The 20,947-nt window shown below is 39.8% G+C and overlaps 1 protein-coding gene across 12 annotated transcripts in view; it reads left to right on the top strand.

Moving 5' to 3' along the window:
* The window catches only part of Ankhd1 (ankyrin repeat and KH domain containing 1), a 124,451-nt gene that overhangs the window by 98,108 nt on the left and 5,396 nt on the right, over positions 1 to 20,947 (top strand). For 6 of the 12 annotated variants that reach the window (XM_048331359.1, XM_048331357.1, XM_048331355.1 and 3 more), the window contains 8 exons: positions 1,810 to 1,956; positions 2,252 to 2,401; positions 3,634 to 5,249; positions 13,599 to 13,772; positions 14,894 to 15,145; positions 16,400 to 16,575; positions 17,255 to 17,419; positions 20,803 to 20,912. In XM_048331359.1, coding sequence (XP_048187316.1) covers positions 1,810 to 1,956; positions 2,252 to 2,401; positions 3,634 to 5,249; positions 13,599 to 13,772; positions 14,894 to 15,145; positions 16,400 to 16,575; positions 17,255 to 17,419; positions 20,803 to 20,912 — 2,790 coding nt within the window. Of the gene's footprint in view, positions 1 to 1,809; positions 1,957 to 2,251; positions 2,402 to 3,633; positions 5,250 to 13,598; positions 13,773 to 14,893; positions 15,146 to 16,399; positions 16,576 to 17,254; positions 17,420 to 17,684; positions 18,176 to 20,802; positions 20,913 to 20,947 lie in introns of those variants that run through there. The other 6 variants (XM_048331360.1, XM_048331358.1, XM_048331369.1 and 3 more) reach the window with 4 other exon arrangements.

The following is a 20,947-nucleotide window of genomic DNA, read 5'->3' as shown; positions in this document are numbered from 1 at the left end:
CTAGGTTTATATCTAAGCCTCTCTGTTCCATTGATCTTTGAGCCTGGTTTTGTGCCAGTACAAGCTATATTTGTTACTATACCTCTCTAGTAGTTTGAAGTCTGGAATTGTTATACCTCCAGCACTACATTTTTTTGCCCAGGATTGTTTTTGCAATTTGGGGCCTTTGTGGTTCCATATGAACTTTTAAGATTATCTATCTCAGTGAAGAATGAACAAAACTTCTTAATAAAATACAAGCTAGTGGAATTCAACAACTATTTTTTTAAATCATATCTTACAATCAAGCAGGATTCATCACAAGGATGAAAGTCTGGTTCAATATATATAAATCAGTAATTAATGAAATACATTAACTCCTCTGTACATCACTTTGACAAATACTTTTTAAAAAGAAATACATTAGCAGAACAAAAGACAAGAATCACATGATCATCTCAATTAGTGTAGAAAAAGCTTTTGACAATATCCAACATCCTTTTATGATTAGAGCTCTAGAGAAGTTAGGAATAGACAAAACATAATAAAGGCTGCTTATGACACACCTACAACCAAAATCATACTTAATGGTGAAAAACTAAAATCTTTTCCTCCAAACTAGGAACATGACAAAGATGTCCAGTTTCTCCACTTTTCAATATACTACTGGTGTTCCTAACAAGTGCCATAAAACAAGAAAAGACATAAAGGAGACTAAAATAGGGAAGGAAGAAATAAAATTACCCCATTTGCAGATAATATGATCCTAGAGGCTACACCCTTAAGTTCCTAGAGATGATAAATAACTTTGGCAAAGTAGCAAGGTTTAAAACCATCCACAAAAATCAGTAGCTTTTTTGTACTGAGAAGATTGAGAGTGAAATTAGGAAAGCAACTCCATTTGCAATAGACTTTTTAAAAAAGGAATCAACTTAAGGAAGGAAGGACCTCTACAACAAAAACTATGAGTTTTGAGGAAAGAAATTGAAGAAGACATTAGGAAGTGGAAAGACCTATGTTCCTGAATTGGCAGAATTAATATTGCAAAAGTGACAATATTCAATGCAATACCCATCAAAATACCAATGTATTCTTTACTGAGATAGAGAAAACTAATACTTATATCTTCTTACATAGGCTAGTTAAGATTACTAGACATTTTTATAAGATTCAGATTCTGAAGCTGAAAATAGTCTCACTTACGACTGAATCAAATTTAGTTTTAAAATATGTGACGGACTCTTCGTTCTTTATCTCTTTTCCTACCTTGATTATCTGATATGCCGAACTTTAATTGGAACATTTAATTGGAATATTTCAATTTTTTTTGGTGTTTGTTTGTTTGTTTGGCCAGTCCTGGGGCTTGGACTCAGGGCCTGAGCACTGTCCCTGGCTTCTTTTTGCTCAAGGCTAGCACTCTGCCACTTGAGCCACAGCGCCACTTCTGGCCATTTTCTGTATATGTGGTGCTGGGGAATTGAACCCAGGGCCTCATGTATATGAGGCAGGCACTCTTGCCACTAGGCCATATCCCCAGCCTGTTTTTTAAATCCTTTGAATTTCTGCCTTAAAGTGTATCTTTTTTTTTTTTTTTTTGGCCAGTCCTGGGCCTTGGACTCAGGGCCTGAGCACTGTCCCTGGCTTCTTCCCGCTCAAGGCTAGCACTCTGCCACTTGAGCCACAGCGCCGCTTCTGGCCGTTTTCTGTATATGTGGTGCTGGGGAATCGAACCTAGGGCCTCGTGTATCCGAGGCAGGCACTCTTGCCACTAGGCTATATCCCCAGCCCTAAAGTGTATCTTTTGTTGTACTTATTATTTTCTCTTCTCAGTCTGGAAGGTGAGATGAATCCTAATTCCTTGTCCACAAGTTACAAGTCAGTGTCATTGCCACTAAGCTCTCCAAACATAAAGTTGAATCTCACTAGTCCTAAAAGAAGTCAGAAAAGGGAAGAAGGATGGAAAGAAGTTGTTCGAAGGTAAGTAGCATTAGTCTCCCTCTGCCACTAGTCCATATTCCCAGCCCCTCAGCATGGGTTTTAAGAATACTATATGCATCATTTAGTCATTTCAGGTTAATTGACTTGTGGTAATACAAGGTAAATGTAATTTTGTATTAACTAGCAATGTAATTTTAACCATTTCTCAATTCAGCATAAGAGATCAGTTAATTTCTTCTTTAAGGCTTAAGAATATTATTCTATTAGTGTCTCTTAAGTGAAGGTATTTACTATTCAAATACATTTGATTTTATGTGTGGTCTTCACTTTATAGGTCAAAGAAATTATCTGTTCCAGCTTCAGTTGTATCCAGGATAATGGGAAGAGGAGGATGCAACATCACTGCAATACAAGATGTTACCGGTGCCCATATTGATGTGGATAAACAAAAGGATAAAAATGGAGAGAGAATGATTACAATAAGGTAGTTATTAAAAATTTTATATAACTAATTCTATGTTAAAATTTCATAAGAATGTTTTATTTTTATGTTATTTTTTGTGCTGGTACTGGGGCTTGAACTCAAAAGAGTTCAGACACTATCCCTAGGCTGACACTCAAGGCTGACACTCTACCACTTGAACCACACCTCCACTTCAAGCTATTTTTTGGTGGTTAATTGGAGATAAAAGTCTTCTGGACTTTCCTGAATAGGCTGACTTTGTATTGTGATTCTCAGATATCAGCTTCCTCAGTAGTTAGAATTACAGGCATGAGCCACCAGCACCTGGCAGAATTTTTTATTTTGCTTATTGTGCCAGTACTTGGCCTTGAACTCATTGGCTGAGTACTGTCTCCGACCTTTACTGCTCAAGCTAGCATTCTACCAGTTAAGCCACAGCTCCACTTCCAGCTTTTTGATGGTTAATTGGAGATAAGAGTCTCACAGACTCTCCTGCTTGGGCCAGCTTTCTCCTGGGTAGCTAGGATTACAGGCATGAGCCACCAGCACCTGGCCTAAAATCCTGTATATGTATGCTTATGCATATATATGTGCATATGTATATATGCATTTATGTTGGTGAGTACTGGGATTGAACTCAGCCCAGTATTTGCTAGGCTGGCAGTCTACCCCATGAGCCAAATCTCTAGCCCTTTTTATTTTGTTTGTTTTTTTGCTCTTTTCGTCATTATGAACTTTTCTGTTTAGGCTGACTTAAAACTATGACCCTTCTGCTCTCAGCTTCCAGGGTAGCTAAGATTACACGCATAAGCCACTGGTGCCTAACAGAAGCATACTTTCTTCAGAGATAGTACAGTTAAGAATAGTGCAATTAAGACTCAGGGTTTATCTAATGTGCTACAGAGCTTGCCTATGAAGCAGGAGTTTGTAAGTTCAAATACCACTTAAAAAAATGTAATGTCATTTGAAGGTTAGGAATACTTGTTTTTTATAGGTTTTTTTGTGGGTTTTTTTTTTGCCAGTCCTGGGCCTTGGACTCAGGGCCTGAGCACTGTCCCTGGCTTCTTCTTGCTCAAGGCTGGCACTCTGCCACTTGAGTCCCAGCGCCACTTCTGGCCATTTTCTGTATATGTGGTGCTGGGGAATCGAACCCAGGGCTTCAAGTATACAAGGCAAGCGCTCTTGCCACTAGTCCACATCCCCAGGCCCTGGTGTTTTTTTTTTTTTTTTAATTTGTTTTATTTATTCCCCAGGGGTGGAACAGAATCAACAAGATATGCAGTTCAACTTATCAATGCACTTATTCAAGATCCTGCTAAGGAATTAGAGGATTTGATTCCTAAAAATCATATCAGAACACCGTCCAGCACCAAATCTATTCATGCAAACTTCTCTTCTGGAGTAGGTACCACAGCAGCTTCTAGCAAAAATGCATTTCCCTTAGGTGCTCCAAGTCTTGTAACTTCACAGGCAACAACATTATCTACGTTCCAGCCCACTAATAAACTTAATAAGAACGTGCCAACAAATGTACGTTCTTCTTTCCCAGTTTCTCTTCCCTTAGCTTATCCCCACCCTCATTTTGCCCTACTGGCTGCTCAAACTATGCAACAGATCCGGCATCCTCGTTTACCCATGGCCCAGTTTGGAGGAACTTTCCCACCTTCTCCTAATACTTGGGGACCATTCCCAGTAAGACCTGTGAATCCTGGCAATACAAGCAGCTCTCCAAAACATAATACCACAACCCGTCTACCTAACCAGAATGGAACTGTTTTGTCATCAGAATCTCCTGGACTAGCTACTACCAGTTGTCCCATCACTGTCTCATCTGTCGTTGCTGCCAGTCAGCAACTGTGTGTGACTAATACCCGGACTCCTTCATCAGTCAGAAAGCAGTTGTTTGCCTGTGTGCCTAAAACAAGTCCTCCAACAACAGTGATTTCTTCTGTGACAAGTACTTGTAGTTCCCTGCCTTCTGTTTCCTCTACACCTGCTACTAGTGGGCAAGTTCCCAGCACATTTCTGCCCACATCTACTCCTCAAGTACAGCTTTCTTCACAAAAGATGGAGTCTTTCTCTGCCATGCCACCTTCCAAAGAGAAAGCGTCTACACAGGACCAACCTATGGCAAACCTATGTACGCCATCTCCAACTGCAAATAGTGGTAATAGCTCTGCCAGCAACACCCCAGGAGTGCCAGAATCTCATCCATCCAGTAGTCCCACTCCTCCTTCCAGTAATACAACACAAGAGGAGGGACAGCCATCCAGTGTGTCTGATTTAAGTCCTGTGTCAGTGTCTTTTGCCTCTAACTCAGAATCTACTCCATTGACTATGTCATCACCCAAATTGGTTACTGCTGATAATCAGGATACCAATAATTTACCTCAGTTAGCTGTACCAGCACCTCGGGTTTCTCACCGAATGCAACCCAGAGGTTCTTTTTACTCGGTGGTACCAAATGCAACTATACACCAGGATCCCCAGTCTATTTTTGTTACAAATCCTGTTCCTTTAACACCAACTCAAGGTCCTCCAGCAGCAGTGCAGCTTTCTTCAGCTGTGAACATTATGAATGGTTCTCAGATGCACATAAACCCAGCAAATAAACCTCTGCAAACTGCATTTGGCCCAGCCACACTTTTCAATCACTTCAGTAGTCTTTTTGACAGCAGTCAGGTACCAGCCAACCAGGGGTGGGGAGATGGTCCACTACCCTCACGAGTTGCTGCAGATGCCTCTTTCACTGTTCAGTCAGCGTTCCTGGGTAACTCTGTACTTGGACACTTGGAAAACATGCATCCTGACAACTCCAAGGCACCTGGCTTCCGGCCACCTTCCCAGAGAGTCTCTACTAGTCCAGTTGGTAAGTTATCATAAACAGCATTTATTTACCTTAAAGAAAAAAAAGTGCATTATAAATAGTATAGACTTTAAGCTAGGCATGGTGACTTATGATATACATATACATGGATCAAAATCCAAAGCCAGCCAGGGCAGATGCACCAGACTCTAGCCTAAAAACAACCTAAAGCCAGAAAGGCTGGAAGTGATGGGTGGGCTCAAGTATGTGCCTAGCTTTGTCCCTCTACTTCAGTGCCTCCCTTTAGATTCCCAAAGGAATATAAACAAAAGAACATACAGAATAAAAAGGAAAGAAAATAGAAACAGGAAAAAATAAAACTTGTTTTCATTTTCTAAATGAAAATAATTTCAATAAATATTTTGACAATTATTCGATAATAAATATTATTTTGTATGCTCAGATGCACATCAAACATAGGCTTTTAAAAAAAAATAAGTGGTTTTCTTTTTGAAGTACTAGAAGTTGTTCGAACCTAGTGCTTTGGGCTTGGTAAAGAAACATTCACCACTTGAACTACACCCCAGCCCTAAACATGAAGGCTTTTTTTTTTTTTTTTGGCCAGTCCTGGGCCTTGGACTCAGGGCCTGAGCACTGTCCCTGGCTTCTTCCCGCTCAAGGCTAGCACTCTGCCACTTGAGCCACAGCGCCGCTTCTGGCCATTTTCTGTATATGTGGTGCTGGGGAATCGAACCTAGGGCCTCGTGTATCCGAGGCAGGCACTCTTGCCACTAGGCTATATCCCCAGCCCAACATGAAGGCTTTTGAAAATCATGGTGATTGTTTACATTTCTCAGATTTTAAAAACTATAATTTACAATATTCAATTGTACTCTGTAATACTAATATTGGATAGACCTAGTTGTATGAGCTCCAATTTTTAAATAAGTTATCCATTTCTTGAAATTAGGTGGTGGCTCATGCCTGTAATCCTAGCTACTCAGGAGGCTGTGTCTGAGAATCATGGTTCAAAGCCAGCCCAGGCATGAAATCCTTGAGACTCTTACTTCCAATTAACCAAAAGCTAGAAGTAGCACTGTGGCTCAAGTGTTAGAGCACTTGAGCTAAAGAGCTCAGGGACAGTGCCCAGGCCTAAAGTTCTAGCCCCAAGGCTAAAAAAAAAAAAAAGAAAGAAAGAAAGAAATTAGGTGGTGAGGCATATGAAGATCTAGATTGATTTGAAGCCAGTATTGGCTTAGAGATATTGGAAAACTAAAAGCTACTTTGCAGAGTTTAAGTTACTACAATCTGCCCTACTCTGAAGACAGATTAGGAATGTGGCTGACTAGCCTAGTGTGTAGCACACAGCTGTAATTCTAGCACTTGAGAGTCTGAAACAGGAGGGTTGTTCACTGCCAGGCTGTGTATTATGTGGCAAATCCCAAAACTGAAGAGATAGAGGAACAGCGAGGAGAGGAGAGGAGAGAAAGGGAGGGATGGATAGAAATAGAAATGTGGCTAGCCAGTAATGGTGGTAAGAAGCTCTACTTAGTATTTCTATTCAGTTGAACTACCCTATAGCCCAAACTACTTTTTTGCCAGTTATAAACTGATCCATGGTTTTTAGAATTATTAGTGAGTTTTGTCTTTTTGTTTTTGTATTTTGTCAGTCCTGGGGCTTGAACTGCATGCGTTCCCTGAGCTGTTGTGGTCAAGGCAAGCACTCTACCACTTGAGTCATAGCTTCATTTCTGGCTTTATGTGGTTAATTGGAGATAAGAGTCTCACACATCTCAGCCTCCTGAGCAGCTAAGATTACATGTGTGGCCACTGGTACCTACCTAAAGCTACATTTCTTTTCTTTTTCTTTTTTTTTTTTGGCCAGTCCTGGGCCTTGGACTCAGGGCCTGAGCACTGTCCCTGGCTTCTTCCCGCTCAAGGCTAGCACTCTGCCACTTGAGCCACAGCGCCGCTTCTGGCCGTTTTCTGTATATGTGGTGCTGGGGAATCGAACCTAGGGCCTCGTGTATCTGAGGCAGTCACTCTTGCCACTAGGCTATATCCCCAGCCCTAAAGCTACATTTCTAATAGTAGAAAAGTCAAATTTTTAAAGAATAAGACTTGACTGAGTAAAACTTCAGTGATTTTTTTATGTTGATAATACTTTGGGGCTGGGAATGGGGCTTATTGGTAGAGTGCTTGCCTAGCATGCATGAAGCCCTGGGTTTGATTCCTTTGCACCACATAAACAGAAAAGGCCAGAAGTGGCACTGTAGATCAAGTGGTAGAGTGCTAGCTTTGAGCAAAAAGAACCAGGGACAGTGCTCAAGCCGAGTCCAAGCCCCAGGACTGGCCAAAAGCAAACAAACAAACAAAAAAACACCAAAACTCAGGGATAGTAACTACATTTTCCAGAAGTGAGCATCTATATTCCTTTTCCAGACCATTGTCCTTTTCACTAATATAGTCTTCAGAGAAAGCAGTGGAATTTGAGAAGACTGCTAAATTTAGATTTATACAAACTAGATAAAAACTGAGAGGCAGTTCGCGATTATTGATTTTTGTTTATTAGAATACTGAAATTCTTGGGCTGGGGTTATGGCCTAGTGGCAAGAGAGCTTGCCTTGTATACATGAGGCCCTGGGTTCGATTCCCCAGCACCACATATACAGAAAATGGCCAGAAGTGGTGCTGTGGCTCAAGTGGCAGAGTGCTAGCCTTGAGCAAAAGGAAGCCAGGGACAGTGCTCAGGCCCTGAGTCCAAGGCCCAGGACTGGCCAAAAAAAAAAGAATACTGAAATTCTTGTAATTCAGTAGGCTGTTTTTCTTCTTTATAAAGAAGAGAATATTGGTAGATTTTATTATTTAGCTTTCACAGGAAATAGAAGGTATACAGAAGAAAAACTGTACTTTGAGATTTTTCTACAAAAAAGAATGCCAATGTTTTTTTATGGATATCACTTAGTCAAATTATGTTCTCATTTCATGTCCCTTCAATTCAAAGCTTGAATATTTATCCAGAATAATTCTTCTTTTTTTTTATTTAGAGGATAGTTTATTCCTTTCTGTAATTAAACCCATATAGATAAGACCTTACATCTTTAATATGGTATGTTTACCACTGTACAAATGGAAAAAATTAAGTCCACCATTTCTAGACCAATATGGCTATTAATTTCTGTACGATGCCAACTCAACACAGTAAACTGTAATACTTTTTCCAAAGTTGACAACACAGCTAAAGTTTCCCAAAAATCCAAATTATATACGTGTATATATACACATATATACATATAAACATACACATATATGTGTATATAAAAAGTCAAATAATAGCCAGGCACTGGTGACTCACGCCTATCATCCTAGCTACTCAGGAGGCTGAGATCTGAGGATCATGGTTCAAAGCCAACCTGGCAGTAAAGTCCATAAAACTCTCCAATTAATCACCAGAAAACCAGAAAGACAAAGAATAGCAGAATATTGTGCATCAATAGCAGCAACAGCTTTTCCAGATTCTGCAGTTATCTGAACAAAATTAGACACTCAGCATACTCCATTAAGGGAGAAAAAAAGATAAAAAAGCAAAACCCCAGAAAAATGTAAATTTCTGTTACTGTTGTGATACCTGGCACCATTTTTTTTTTTTTACTAGCTTCTCTGTTATCATCTGGCAAGAAAATTCTTGAGTAACATTAAAACAGTTCTGATAAAACACAATCACTACTACATATCGTAAATCAGGTATCATAAAGCAGGTACAAGGTATTTTATATTCACAGAGGGGTGATACAGTATTGTCCAACGTCTATAATACTAGAGGATACAATTAAAAAGGCATTATTGAGACTTGATTCTGCTTTTCCAGCAGAGGACCCAAAGGATGACATGACACAGCTCTGTAAAGAAATTAGATAGGATTTCCCTCCCCTAGTGGCACAGTTCTAAGTACTCACTCTCCTCATGAACTTCAACTACGGTTTCAAAAACGGGTGCATTTTCAAAATGGAGGAGTGGGAAAACAAAACAAGAACCATACCCCACAGCCATGGGATACAAAGATGACTTAAGGAAGGCAAGCAAGACTCAGTCTAACAATATTTTACCATATCTGTTGGATTTAAATGGCAAGAGCTCCAAAGAAGGAGATGCCAAAGTAGCCAGACCTAGAATATTTCTTACAATTAGATTTGTTTGGTGATGAACTGTTTTTTGTTTTTGTTTTTTTTTGGAGTAAGACTGTACCATTTTTAGATATGTAGGGCTTTTTTTGTTTTTTTATTATTAATTAAATTTTGTTGACAAAGTGTTGTGCAAAAGGGGTACAGTTACATAATAAGGCAGTGAGTACATTTCTTGTGAACATTAAAAACCCCTTTGGCTTTTTAAATGAAAGTGATAGTAAAGTTTTGTTTTTGTTTTTTAATTCCCAGTAAACTGAAAGCAGGTCATCTCTAGGGTAAAAATGACAATTATTTTTATCGTGGCACAGGTTTTTATTGACGTGTACAGGGGCCTGAATAAGTTAATAAGACTTTCATTAACTTAGTTGTTTTCCTCTATTCCAGAGGCAAATGAAATTTTTGCCTAATATTTGATAGACTAATATACAAAATAATACCTATAACCTAGTATGTTAATTTTTACCTATGGGCTGAATACAGTTTTCCCTAGGAAGCAATAAGATGGTACAGATCTGGTACCATCTTGTTGTGTTGGGCCACGGAAGGAGTCATGGCAGCCCTCCCATGGTGAAAGCACAAGTCTTTCCCCAAAAACTTCAAAGTAGAATACAAAGCCATCTTACATACAACATATAAGCACAAAACAAACACAGAACGTACAAATAAATTTCCTTTTTTCCCTTGTTGGGCTTCCAGAAGCTGTGAGCCAACTTAAAAACTTAGGAGAGCTTACTTTAATTTCTGATTCCCTGGGGAATGAGTTAAAATAAATGGGAGACTTATAAACCAGCCTGCAGCACAAAAATGAATAAGTACAAAAGACTTTCAGGGAAGAAGACAGAAAAAGTCTGTTAAGAAAGTTAGAGCAGTACAGGCACAGAAAGGGATGTTTCCAGAGGAAAGAATAGTTTAATTCTGTGGATGGGGATATGGCCTAGTGGCAAGAGTGCTTGCCTTGTATACATGAAGCCTTGGGTTCAATTCCCCAGTACCACATATACAGAAAACGGCCAGAAGTGGCGCTGTGGCTCAAGTGGCAGAGTGCTAGCCTTGAGCAAAAAAGAAGCCAGGGACAGTGCTAGCCCCTGAGTCCAAGCTCCAGGACAGGCAAAAAAAACCAAAACAAACAACAACAAACAAATTGTTTAATTCCTCATAAACCAAGAGAACAATCGGACCTTTCCAGAGTCATAAACATAGAAAAAGTCTCCATAAAAACTGATCATGAGGCTGGGAATATGGTCTAGTGGCAAGAGTGCTTGCCTCCTATACATGAAGCCCTGGGTTCAACTCCTCAGCACCACATATATAGAAAAGGCCAGAAGAGGCACTGTGGCCCAAGTGGCAGAGTGCTATCCTTGAGCAAAAAGAAGCCAGAGACAGTGCTCAGGCCCTGAGTCCAAGCTCTAGGACTGGCAAAAAAAACAAAAAAAAAAAAAAAACTGATTGTGAAAATTGGGCACCAGTGGCTCACCATATAATCCTAGCAACTCAGGATACTGAAAGCTGAGGATCAAGTTTCAAAGCCAGCTGCAGCAGACAAATCCTAGAGACCCTTATTTTCAGTTAACCTGCAAAATGGCAGAACTGGAGGCATAGCTCAAGTGATAGAACACCAGCTGTGGCAAAACATAAAAATAAAAATGCTGAGCAAAGGGTCCTGAGTCCAAACTCCAGTAATGGCCCCCAAAACAAGCAAACAATAAAACCACAATTATGAGCCACTTCTTGACTGGTACCAAACTAGTTCTATAAGGTGAGTGGGAGAAACCACATGGACATTGCTAGAAGAAAGGAAAGTAAACCAGGGGACTGTGAGGTAGCAAAGTGAAACAAGATAACAAGATCATGTGGAATATCTTGAGTTAGCTAGACACATCCGGAATCCCTTCTTCAGGTCCAGATCCTGCAAGAGGAACATGAAAGTCTGGACACAGGGAACCTCAGACCATCAGACCAGTTAGTTAATTATGTCAGAAATGAATAAAGTAAAAATGCTGTGTGAGAACAGACTTCCTGGTGTGGTATTTTGTAAGTTGGCAATGCTACAATCCCAATAATGCAGCTCAGGGGTAAGGAATATGTAACTTGTTCCGTCTGGAAGAAAATAGATGACCACTGCCAAACAGAGAGTCACCTCCTAGAGAAACAATCCTGAACCTTGAGCCTTGATCAAGGAGGAGCATCTTTCTAGTACCCTGGAAAGATGGCTTAATACACTTTCTAACTTCCCCCTTGACTCCTCTCTTCTTCAAGTGTTGTTTCCCTGTGACCTGTCTTCTGGCTTTTGATGTCTCTTACAACATGGAGTGTTTTATCTAATTGGATCTGAGGTTAGCACAAAGGAGAGTTCTTGAAAAGACCTACAGAAAGCCAAAAGCAAAAGAAATGCAGAGATAATGGGAGATTGTACTTGGAATAAGCTTCTCTCCAAAGTGGAGATGTAGAGTGAGAATCTCAATCCTGTACTGAAGATTGGAACAGTAGGGGCAGAGAAAAATAAGGTACATAAGATGGGAAAACCAGAAGGTCCATGCTTAGGGGTAGATATTGGAAGATAAGTAAGGGCCTCAGAGATTCCTGTATTTACTGTAAGAGCAATTGTAGAGGACATATTAGTAACATACTTTAGTTTCTTTTTCTTATTTTGTTTTCATTTTATTTTGTTTTCTCCAGTACTGGGGTCTGAATCTTATCAACTTTTCTGCCTGGGCTGCTTTCAAACTGTTGATTTTTCAGCTCTTAAGCTCCTGAGTAGCTAGGATTATAGGAACTAGTGCTTGGCTTCAGTGACAGCAGAACCATCTTTCTAACAAGAGACAAACAAGCCTAATTCCTAAGGTATTTAGGCAGAAAAACAATCAATCCAAATAGTATATAATGTGGAAAAAGCAGGCTAGAGATGCACGGGAGTATCTGATGGGAAAGGGAAGCACCTGCTATTTAGTAACTGTGTCAGAAGACAGGAGTAGTATCTGGAAAGAACCTCAAAACAAGTCACACCTAATCAAACTGCCCAGGTATTGGATAAGGAAAAGGAAGAAGTCCAAAGTGTAGCAAAGTGCTCAGACATGTTCATAGCTAGGAGAGAGGAAGGGAGGATAGTCCTTACCTCTTAGAGAAAGAGATGTAGTGAGTGCAAATCACACACAGGACAGCATTTAAGGTCATAAACAGATGAATTTGAGTCACAGCACCAAAAAATGTTACGGGGGAGTCAGTGTAGCTATTTACCTCCTTATGTCCAATGAGAGAAGAACTCAGAAAAGAAATGTACTGAAAGTGACAGTAAAGTTTATTAAGAAAAGAATATACTGTCAATGGACTGAAAGCAGGTCATCTCTAGAATGAGAATGACCATATTCTTATAAGAAAAGAATAGGTTTGGCAGTGTCATTAATACCATATAAATGAGTCTTTTGTTGTGATGTGTAAAAATAAACCATATGATAGCTTGGTTTGGTTTTGACAGTCCTGGGGCTTGGGACTCAGAGCCTGCGCACTGTCCCTGGCTTCCTTTTGCTCAAGGCCAACATTCCACCACTTGAGCCACAGTGCCACTTCTGGCTTTTTCTGTGTAGGTGGTACTGCGGAGCCAAACCCAGGGCTTCATGTATGCTAGGCAAGCACTCTACTACTAGGCCACATTCCCAGCCCCCATATGATTGCTTTTTGAAAAAAGTTTCCATAGAACCACTAAGCTTTAGATGGAGCCAGCTTGTTATGTGAATTTAGCTCTGAGCATGGATGGATGGATAAATGAAGGGGAGAAACACTTCTGCTGGCCCCAAATGTAAAGGAACCAGAATGAATGAGCATTGACTGAACTTGAATTTTGTTTGCAATCCTTTGCACAAGGCCACCACCCATGCACCTGCACTGAGGTGCTGCTCATGGCACAGCTCCCCCTCACAGGCCTATAGCATCTTCACTTCAGGATCCTAGCTGGAGGCTCTTGTGAGGACTGGGATCCTCTTTCATGCTTTTCAGAAAGCAGAAAGTCCACAGTCATCTCTGCCACTGTGCCTGCCACCTCATCTTTAAATAAATTGAACCAAGACAGCCATATCTCATATGTTGTTAACACCATGAAATGGAAAGTACCATGAGCTGTGGCCCAGGAATTGATGAGAGACATCACTAATAAAAAAAAATTACATAAATAACCCTTGGGCTTTTCATTTTAAAGCCTTGGCTAATTGAATGTCTCCAACCTGTTTTATTTCAGGATTACCATCCATTGACCCATCGGGCAGTTCCTCGTCTTCTTCTTCTGCAACTCTGACAAGTTTTTCTGGCATACCAGGAACAAGAGTTTTCCTGCAAGGGCCAGCTCCTGTTGGGACTCCTAATTTCAACCGACAACATTTTTCTCCCCATCCTTGGAGTGCTTCAAACTCATGTAGGAATCCTAGAGGAATTCTTCCCCAAAAATCTTGAATAAGTTATTAAGCCATTTGGTTCAGGGAACTCTATATTGTAAGCTTAGTAAGTAAACTGTATGCAGACACCTAAGGTTTGTCTTACAAATGTGACAAAAGACATGTCAAAAATTGTCAGGCATTTGTAAGACAAAAAACTTAGGAACGGTCAAGGCATTTTTTCAAACCGTAAATATTCCCACTGGGGGTTAGGTTAAGAGAGTAAAACAAAGATCCTTTTACAAAAGGACCTTAGGGGTTGGGGCCGTAAACTATTTTTACAGATCTAAAAAGTTTATTTTACATGTCCAGTTATGATTTCTTACTTTCACATTTTATCAAGGTATTATTATCCTTTATAAGTATTTTTTTGCTGACATATTTGTTTCAGTATTTAGAATAAGTGAAATACTTGGAATTGAATAATATTTGATTTTTTTTAAAAAAAAAAAAAAGCATCATTAGGGGCTGGGGATGTGGCCTAGTGGCAAGAGTGCTCGCCTCGTATACATGAGGCCCTGGGTTCGATTCCCCAGCACCACATATACAGAAAATGGCCAGAAGTGGCGCTGTGGCTCAAGTGGCAGAGTGCTAGCCTTGAGCAAAAAGAAGCCAGGGACAAGTGCTCAGGCCCTGAGTCCAAGCCCCAGGACTGGCCAAAAAAAAGCATCATTGTCAGTTGGTGGTTCACTCCTGGAATCCTCGCTACTCAGGAGGCTGAGATCTGAGGATTGTGGTTCGAAGCCAGCCCAGGCAGAAAAGTCCCCACGAGACTCCTACTTCCATTTAACCACTTAAAAACCAGAAGTGGTGCTGTGGCTCAAAGTGGCAGAGTGCTAATCTTGAGCAAAAAGTGCTCAGGGATAGTGCGTAGGCCCTGAGTTTAAGCTCCACGACTGACCAAAATGAAAAAATAAATAAATAAAAGACTACTTGTGTTTACTTGTAGACAGAAGTAGTCTCAGATTTATAGAAATTAAATTTTCATTTAAATGATGTTTTAAAATGAAACTTTTCTTTACAGAACTATGTTGTGGAAGGTTTCTCATATAACTATAGTTTGTATATGTAATAAAACAGTAGAGAAATATTTTGCCACCAGGTGACTCTCCTATCCCATCTGTTTCTTCGGGATCATCTTCACCTCTTTCAGCTACTTCTGCACCACCAACATTGGGTCAACCAAAAGGAGGCAGTGCCAGTCAGGATCGAAAGATACCTCCTCCAATTGGAACAGAGAGACTGGCCCGGATTCGGCAAGGAGGATCTGTTGCACAAGCACCCGTGGGGACCAGTTTTGTCGCTCCTGTTGGACACAGTGGAATCTGGTCATTTGGTGTCAATGCCATGTCAGGTACAGTTATTTTGCCCTCTTTGCAGCAATATCTCAAGAAAGCTGTGATAAAACTTAGTTTAAGCCAAGAATGGTAGTGCATACCTATAATCCCAGCACTTGGATGGTTGAGGCAGAAGAATCATGAATTCTAAGCAAGCCTGGTTTAGTGTGTTCAAGGCCAATATGAGCTACATAGTGATATCCTTTCTCAAAACACTAAGGATTGGGAGTATAGCTAATTAGCATTTATAGTGCCTTGGGTTCAGTCTCCAGCAATGGAAGAAAAAACACAGTTCCTTAACAAAAACAAACAAAAGAGCAAAGCAGAGTGGGCTCATGCCTATAAGCCTAGATACTCAGAAGGCTAAGATTGTGGGAGGACAGTGTTTTAAGGATAGCCGAAGCAATCAAAGTTCTCAAGACCCAATCTCAACAGAAGAGGCCAGGCATGGTGATGGTTCTGCCTGTCATCACAGCCTCTACAAGAATCATAAACAGAGCCATGCACCAGTGGCTTATGCCTGTAGTCCGAGCTACTCAAGAGGCTGAGGTCTGAGGGTTGTGGTTCAAAGCCAACCTGGGAAGGAAAATGCAAGAGACTCTTATCTCCAATTAACTACCAGAACATCAGAAGTGGCGCTGTAGCTCAAAGTGGTAGAGTGCTAGCCTTGAGCAAAAAGAGCTCAGGGAAGCACCCAGGCCCTGAGTTCAAGTCCAAAACCCAGTACCACCACCTCCAAAATAGAGGGAAATAAAAGATTCTCTATGCTTACCACTCAGGGAATGATGTTTCTATCTTTGAGGAATTTGGTTCAGTATCAGTCTAGAATGTTAGTTGGAGCTGTCAGAAATAAGAGCTTTAAAACTTGCTTCCTTTTCCACCTAGGAAGTTTTTCTTTGTTTTTTCTTTTTTTTTTTTCTTTTGTGCCAGCCCTGGGCCTTGAACTCAGGGCCTGAGCACTGTCCCTGGCGTCTTTTGCTCAAGGCTAGCACTCTGCCACTTGAGCCACAGTGCCACTTCTGGCTGTTTTCTATATATGTGGTGCTGGGGAATCAAACCCAGGGCTTCATGTGTATGAGGCAAACACTCTTGCCACTAGGCCATCTTCCCAGCCCTGTTTTTGCTTTTTTGCTTGCAAGACTGTGATGACTGTTTCCAGGGCTATTAAGAAGAATTACTGTGATAAAATTTGATATGAAGAGAGAATAAAATAGTATTGTTTTGTTCATTTATCCAAATAAATATCAAACTCTGTTTCCTATTCTTTCCAGAAGGCTTATCAGGTTGGTCGCAATCTATAATAGGGAATCATCCAATGCATCAACAATTATCAGACCCAAGCACATTCTCCCAGCATCAACCAATGGAGAGAGATGATTCTGGAATGGTAGCCCCCTCTAACATTTTTCACCAGCCTATGGCAAGCGGTTTTGTGGATTTTTCTAAAGTGAGTTGACAAACATCATTGTAACTTGTTTGACACTTTGCCAGCCAGTATAGTCACATGTTAAGAAATAGTTTGTATTGAGATCATTCCTATTTTGTTTCCATGACTGCCAGATGTTTTTAGTTTCAAGAGTGAGTAGTGTGATCTACAGTAGCTTGTCCTCAGACCGTCCTGAAGATGTCCCCATTCTCCTACAGCTCTTAAGGAAGTTGATATTTATGTTTACTACCATGTTTATATTCTGCTCTCACAAATTGGAATGCAGTCTGTGTCCCACTAAAAAAGCTGTCCAGCCTCTCCACTGTCTATACCTTTCTGGCTTCCATAAAACAGATAGATTTATGTTCATAGACCCTTTTATTAATGCAAATTTATCAGTAAAACCAAAGATAAACAAAAGTTGAAGACCTTATGGGGTCTTAAAGTTTTATTTAGATTGAGTGTGTTTTCATCAGATGTGAGCAATTGTTTCTTACTTTCATATTAGAATTTTTTTCCTCTCCTGGAAGAAATTACAGTTACAGAATAAATGCTAATGATATACCAGCAGGATCCTCGGGAGTTAAGTGCATGAAAGGATATTTAGAATAGTCTAAGGTATTATCAGAAATCACTATGTATGTATATTTATTTCATAATTAAGCCACTTCTTTTTTCCCCCCACCCTCTGCTGTTTTAGGGCCTACCAATTTCCATGTATGGAGGCACCATAATTCCCTCGCATCCTCAGCTCGCTGACGTCCCAGGAGGCCCCCTGTTCAATGGACTTCATAACCCAGATCCTGCTTGGAACCCTATGATAAAAGTTATACAAAATTCAGCTGAATGCACTGATGCCCAGCAGGTAAAATAGGCCTATTGCTCTTTTATTTTTTAGATTTACAAATCATTCTTAATCCATGGGTGATGCAAGTTTTGAGTCATGACTGACCACCTTAATAACCTGAGTTAAGTTTTTCAATAGCAAGCTGCTGCTGCTAAATATTTTGTTTCGTGTATGTGTATTTTTCCTAGGCAGAAACAGTGAATTGCCATTGCATTTATATATTCATTTGTAAATGTCTGAAGATTCCTAATTAGAAATTCCAATTTTTCCTCCCCCTTTTCAGATTTGGCCTGGCACGTGGGCACCTCATATTGGAAACATGCATCTCAAATATGTCAACTAAGTTAGAAGTTCTTTACTCTTTAGCCTTGTTTGAGGAACCTTGGAAGAACTCTGGGGATTTTTTTTTTTAATGTGCCTAACTAAGAAATTTTCTCTGAGGCTTTAGCAATGGAAATTTGATTGTCCATTGTATAAGAACAAATTGATTTCCTATCCACTTGATTATGTCCTCTGATTAGTTTAGCCATTTTCAACATGAGATCAGATGAATTTAGTGCTTCTGGCTAAACTGAATGCTACTTGTATGCAGAAAAGAATTAGAATTACAATGTTTCAACCTTTTAGGGTGGTAAATACATGTATAATTGTTTACATACTTAAAAGGAAAAAGTTGAGTAAATTTCTTGTTATATAGTGGCTCCACTTAATGTAGCCTGTATTAATGTGAAATATTACCAGAATATTCAATAAAAATATGAACAGTGTTTAGAAGTGGGGTGTGATCCTTTCAGTGGTCATGCAGGTATCACCCAATCCACAGCCATATGGAACCAGATTGTTAATCCTATATTGCAACTTGCTTCTCACATTTTACGCCGTATAGTTTATTCTTAAACAGCTTCTAAAAAGCAGCTGGCACTGGGCACAGCGGCTCACACCTATAATCCTTGCTACTCAGGAGGCTGAGATCTGAGGATCGTGGTTTGAAGCCAGCCTGAGCAGAAGTCTATGAAACTCTTATCTCCAGTTATTCAGCAAAAAGCTGGAAGTGGAGGTGTGGCTCAGCTTTGAGCAAAAAGCTAAGGAAGAGCACCCTATCCCTGAGTTCAAACCCCAGTACCAGCACAAAAAAAAAAAAAAAAATCAACTCTTAAGACTTCCTTGTTGGTTCTGAGTTAAATATTCCCATTTCTTTATTGTCTTCTATCATTTTACATATAAGAAAGTTCAAGCCCTAGCAAGGTGTTCTTTGGCTCATTCTAATAGGGAGTCTACTAATGACTTTGCTCTTTATGGATCATGAGTATGTCAAATAAGAACTTTTGGATTTAAATCAACTGACATTTTGACATTAAACAAATGTAGGGACACCCAAACTATCAACTTCAGATTCCTTTTGTGCTTCCTGACTTTTATTTGAGTTGGAACAGAGAAGGGAATGACTCTTGTTATTTTGCTGTATTATTAAATCACCTGAGTAATGCTTATAAATATGTGAGTGACTTTGGGCTTAGTTCCATGGCTCAAAGTATGAAGAACCAATATGTTTAACAAGCTGAATACAGGAACTCTGAAATGGATTGACCAACCCATACATTATGCCCAAGAATCTGATGCAATCGAAAAGGAAAAGTTATTCTACTGAAAAGCGTAATCATTGACTTTCTATTTTAATGTAGTTGAATTGCCTGGTCTAATATATAGGCAATATGAAAAAAGAAAAAAATATTTGAGGGATGACAGATAAGGCAAATGAGGATATGTGAACATTACGGGAAGAACCGTATAGGCAGCATTTTTCTTCTCATAATTAGAATTATTCATCTTCTCTGACCACATAAAGCCAGCATCAGATCAGATATACCATATTAGTTACGTGTTAGATATATCTGGTTCTTTAGTCTTCCACATCATCTCACATATGAGAAAGATTTTTCTTTGTATGGGGTTTTTTGGCAGTATTGAGGATAGACCCAGGGCTTTAAACATCCTGGGCAAGTACTCTACCACTGAGCTAAGAATATTTTCTTTGTGAGTTTTTAATCGTTTGGGGTTTTTAGTTAGTTTGATGATATTGGGGTTTGAACTCAAAGCTTCACACTTGTTATGTAGGCTTTCCACCACTCGAGCCACATCCCTACCCTATTTTTAATGGATTTGGCAAGTATCATTGGAATGATATTACCACTTCTCTTCTTTTTTTGAGACCGGGTTTTGCTCTGTAGTCTAGGCTGGCTTCAAACGCATGATCCTCCTGCCTCAGCCTCCTGCTGGGTTTACAAGTTTGTACCATCAGAGTTACTGCCTTTCTAGTGGTTGATAATCACAATGAGTTCTCTCAAATGCCCCTTTGCTCTAGGTAGGACAAAAGCTAACCTTAGATAGCCTACTTATCTTGCTATTTCCATTCACTACTAATAAAGATCATTTAAAATGAGTGAAACTACTCCATGAAATACACACCTGGAGAAAGACATGTAGGTATTCAATGGGACAAACAAAAAGGTGAATATGTGAATTGTCTGGAGGAACCTTTAAATCTAGGTTCCACACTAGGTCAGGAATTAAAGGAAACAGGGAGGAACCCCATGGAGAATTAGGAAGAAAAAGGAGTTAAATAATGGAAGTAGTTCTTCAGGATACCTTTTTCCCTTCCCTCTTACCAGCACTGCCCGCCTACCTTTCTTTTGGGATCCTAGTAGCTTACTCTCAACCCTTTTCACTGCTGTAATCTCTTCTTCCTCTTCCTGCCTCTTTCCTGGCATTACTTTACTGCTATTTTACCAACCTGAACATTGGATAAAACCTAGCTCAGGTAAGAACTGATTACTTTGAAAATATACTAAGGATGGGGAGGGGGGACAGTATAGGTACAATGGAATATGAATCAGAAGCTTGAATTCTATTTTCATGTCTTTCACTTGATGCTGTATGACTTTAGGCAAGTCATTTCATATTTCTGAGCTTCACTTTTCTCATCTGTAAATGAAATTCAACTTAAAAGTCTTTTGGTTTGAATATAGGTTTTCTTTTTTTCTGAGTGGAAATATGCGTCATGGGAATACTAGAAGCCATTAGAAGGTTTACAGTGTTGAGGTTTGGTACTGATAGGGAATCAAAAGCATATTTTATTGACCAGTATTGATTCTGAGATGTTAGTGGAGGTGGAAGAAAACATTCTACATCAGTAGTAAGCCCTCAAGTCATTAAGAAACATTCAACTAAGGCACATGAAAGTAACTGCTCTTTCAAGGAATACAACTATCCTCAAGGTTTCTGGACCCATTTATTTAAAGTAGTGTTCAATGTAATAAAATTTTACCAACAATAAAATTATTGATGTTTTAAGACTTTTTAAACCTATTGTGGCTACAGTGTGCTGACTTGCCCTTTTATAGGCCAGTCTGCTTTCTTCAGTCCCTGCTCTCAAAGGGGAAATACCATCACCTCAGCTAACCAGACCAAAGAAGAGAGTTGGACAGCCAATGGTGGCTTCTCCTAACCAGAGGTAAGAAATCTCAGGACTTGAAACTATGGTTTCCA

The sequence above is a fragment of the Perognathus longimembris genome, chromosome 22, assembly GCF_023159225.1.
Source record: "Perognathus longimembris pacificus isolate PPM17 chromosome 22, ASM2315922v1, whole genome shotgun sequence".
Taxonomy (NCBI): Eukaryota; Metazoa; Chordata; class Mammalia; order Rodentia; family Heteromyidae; genus Perognathus; species Perognathus longimembris.
This window is presented reverse-complemented; position numbering and strand designations above follow the sequence as displayed.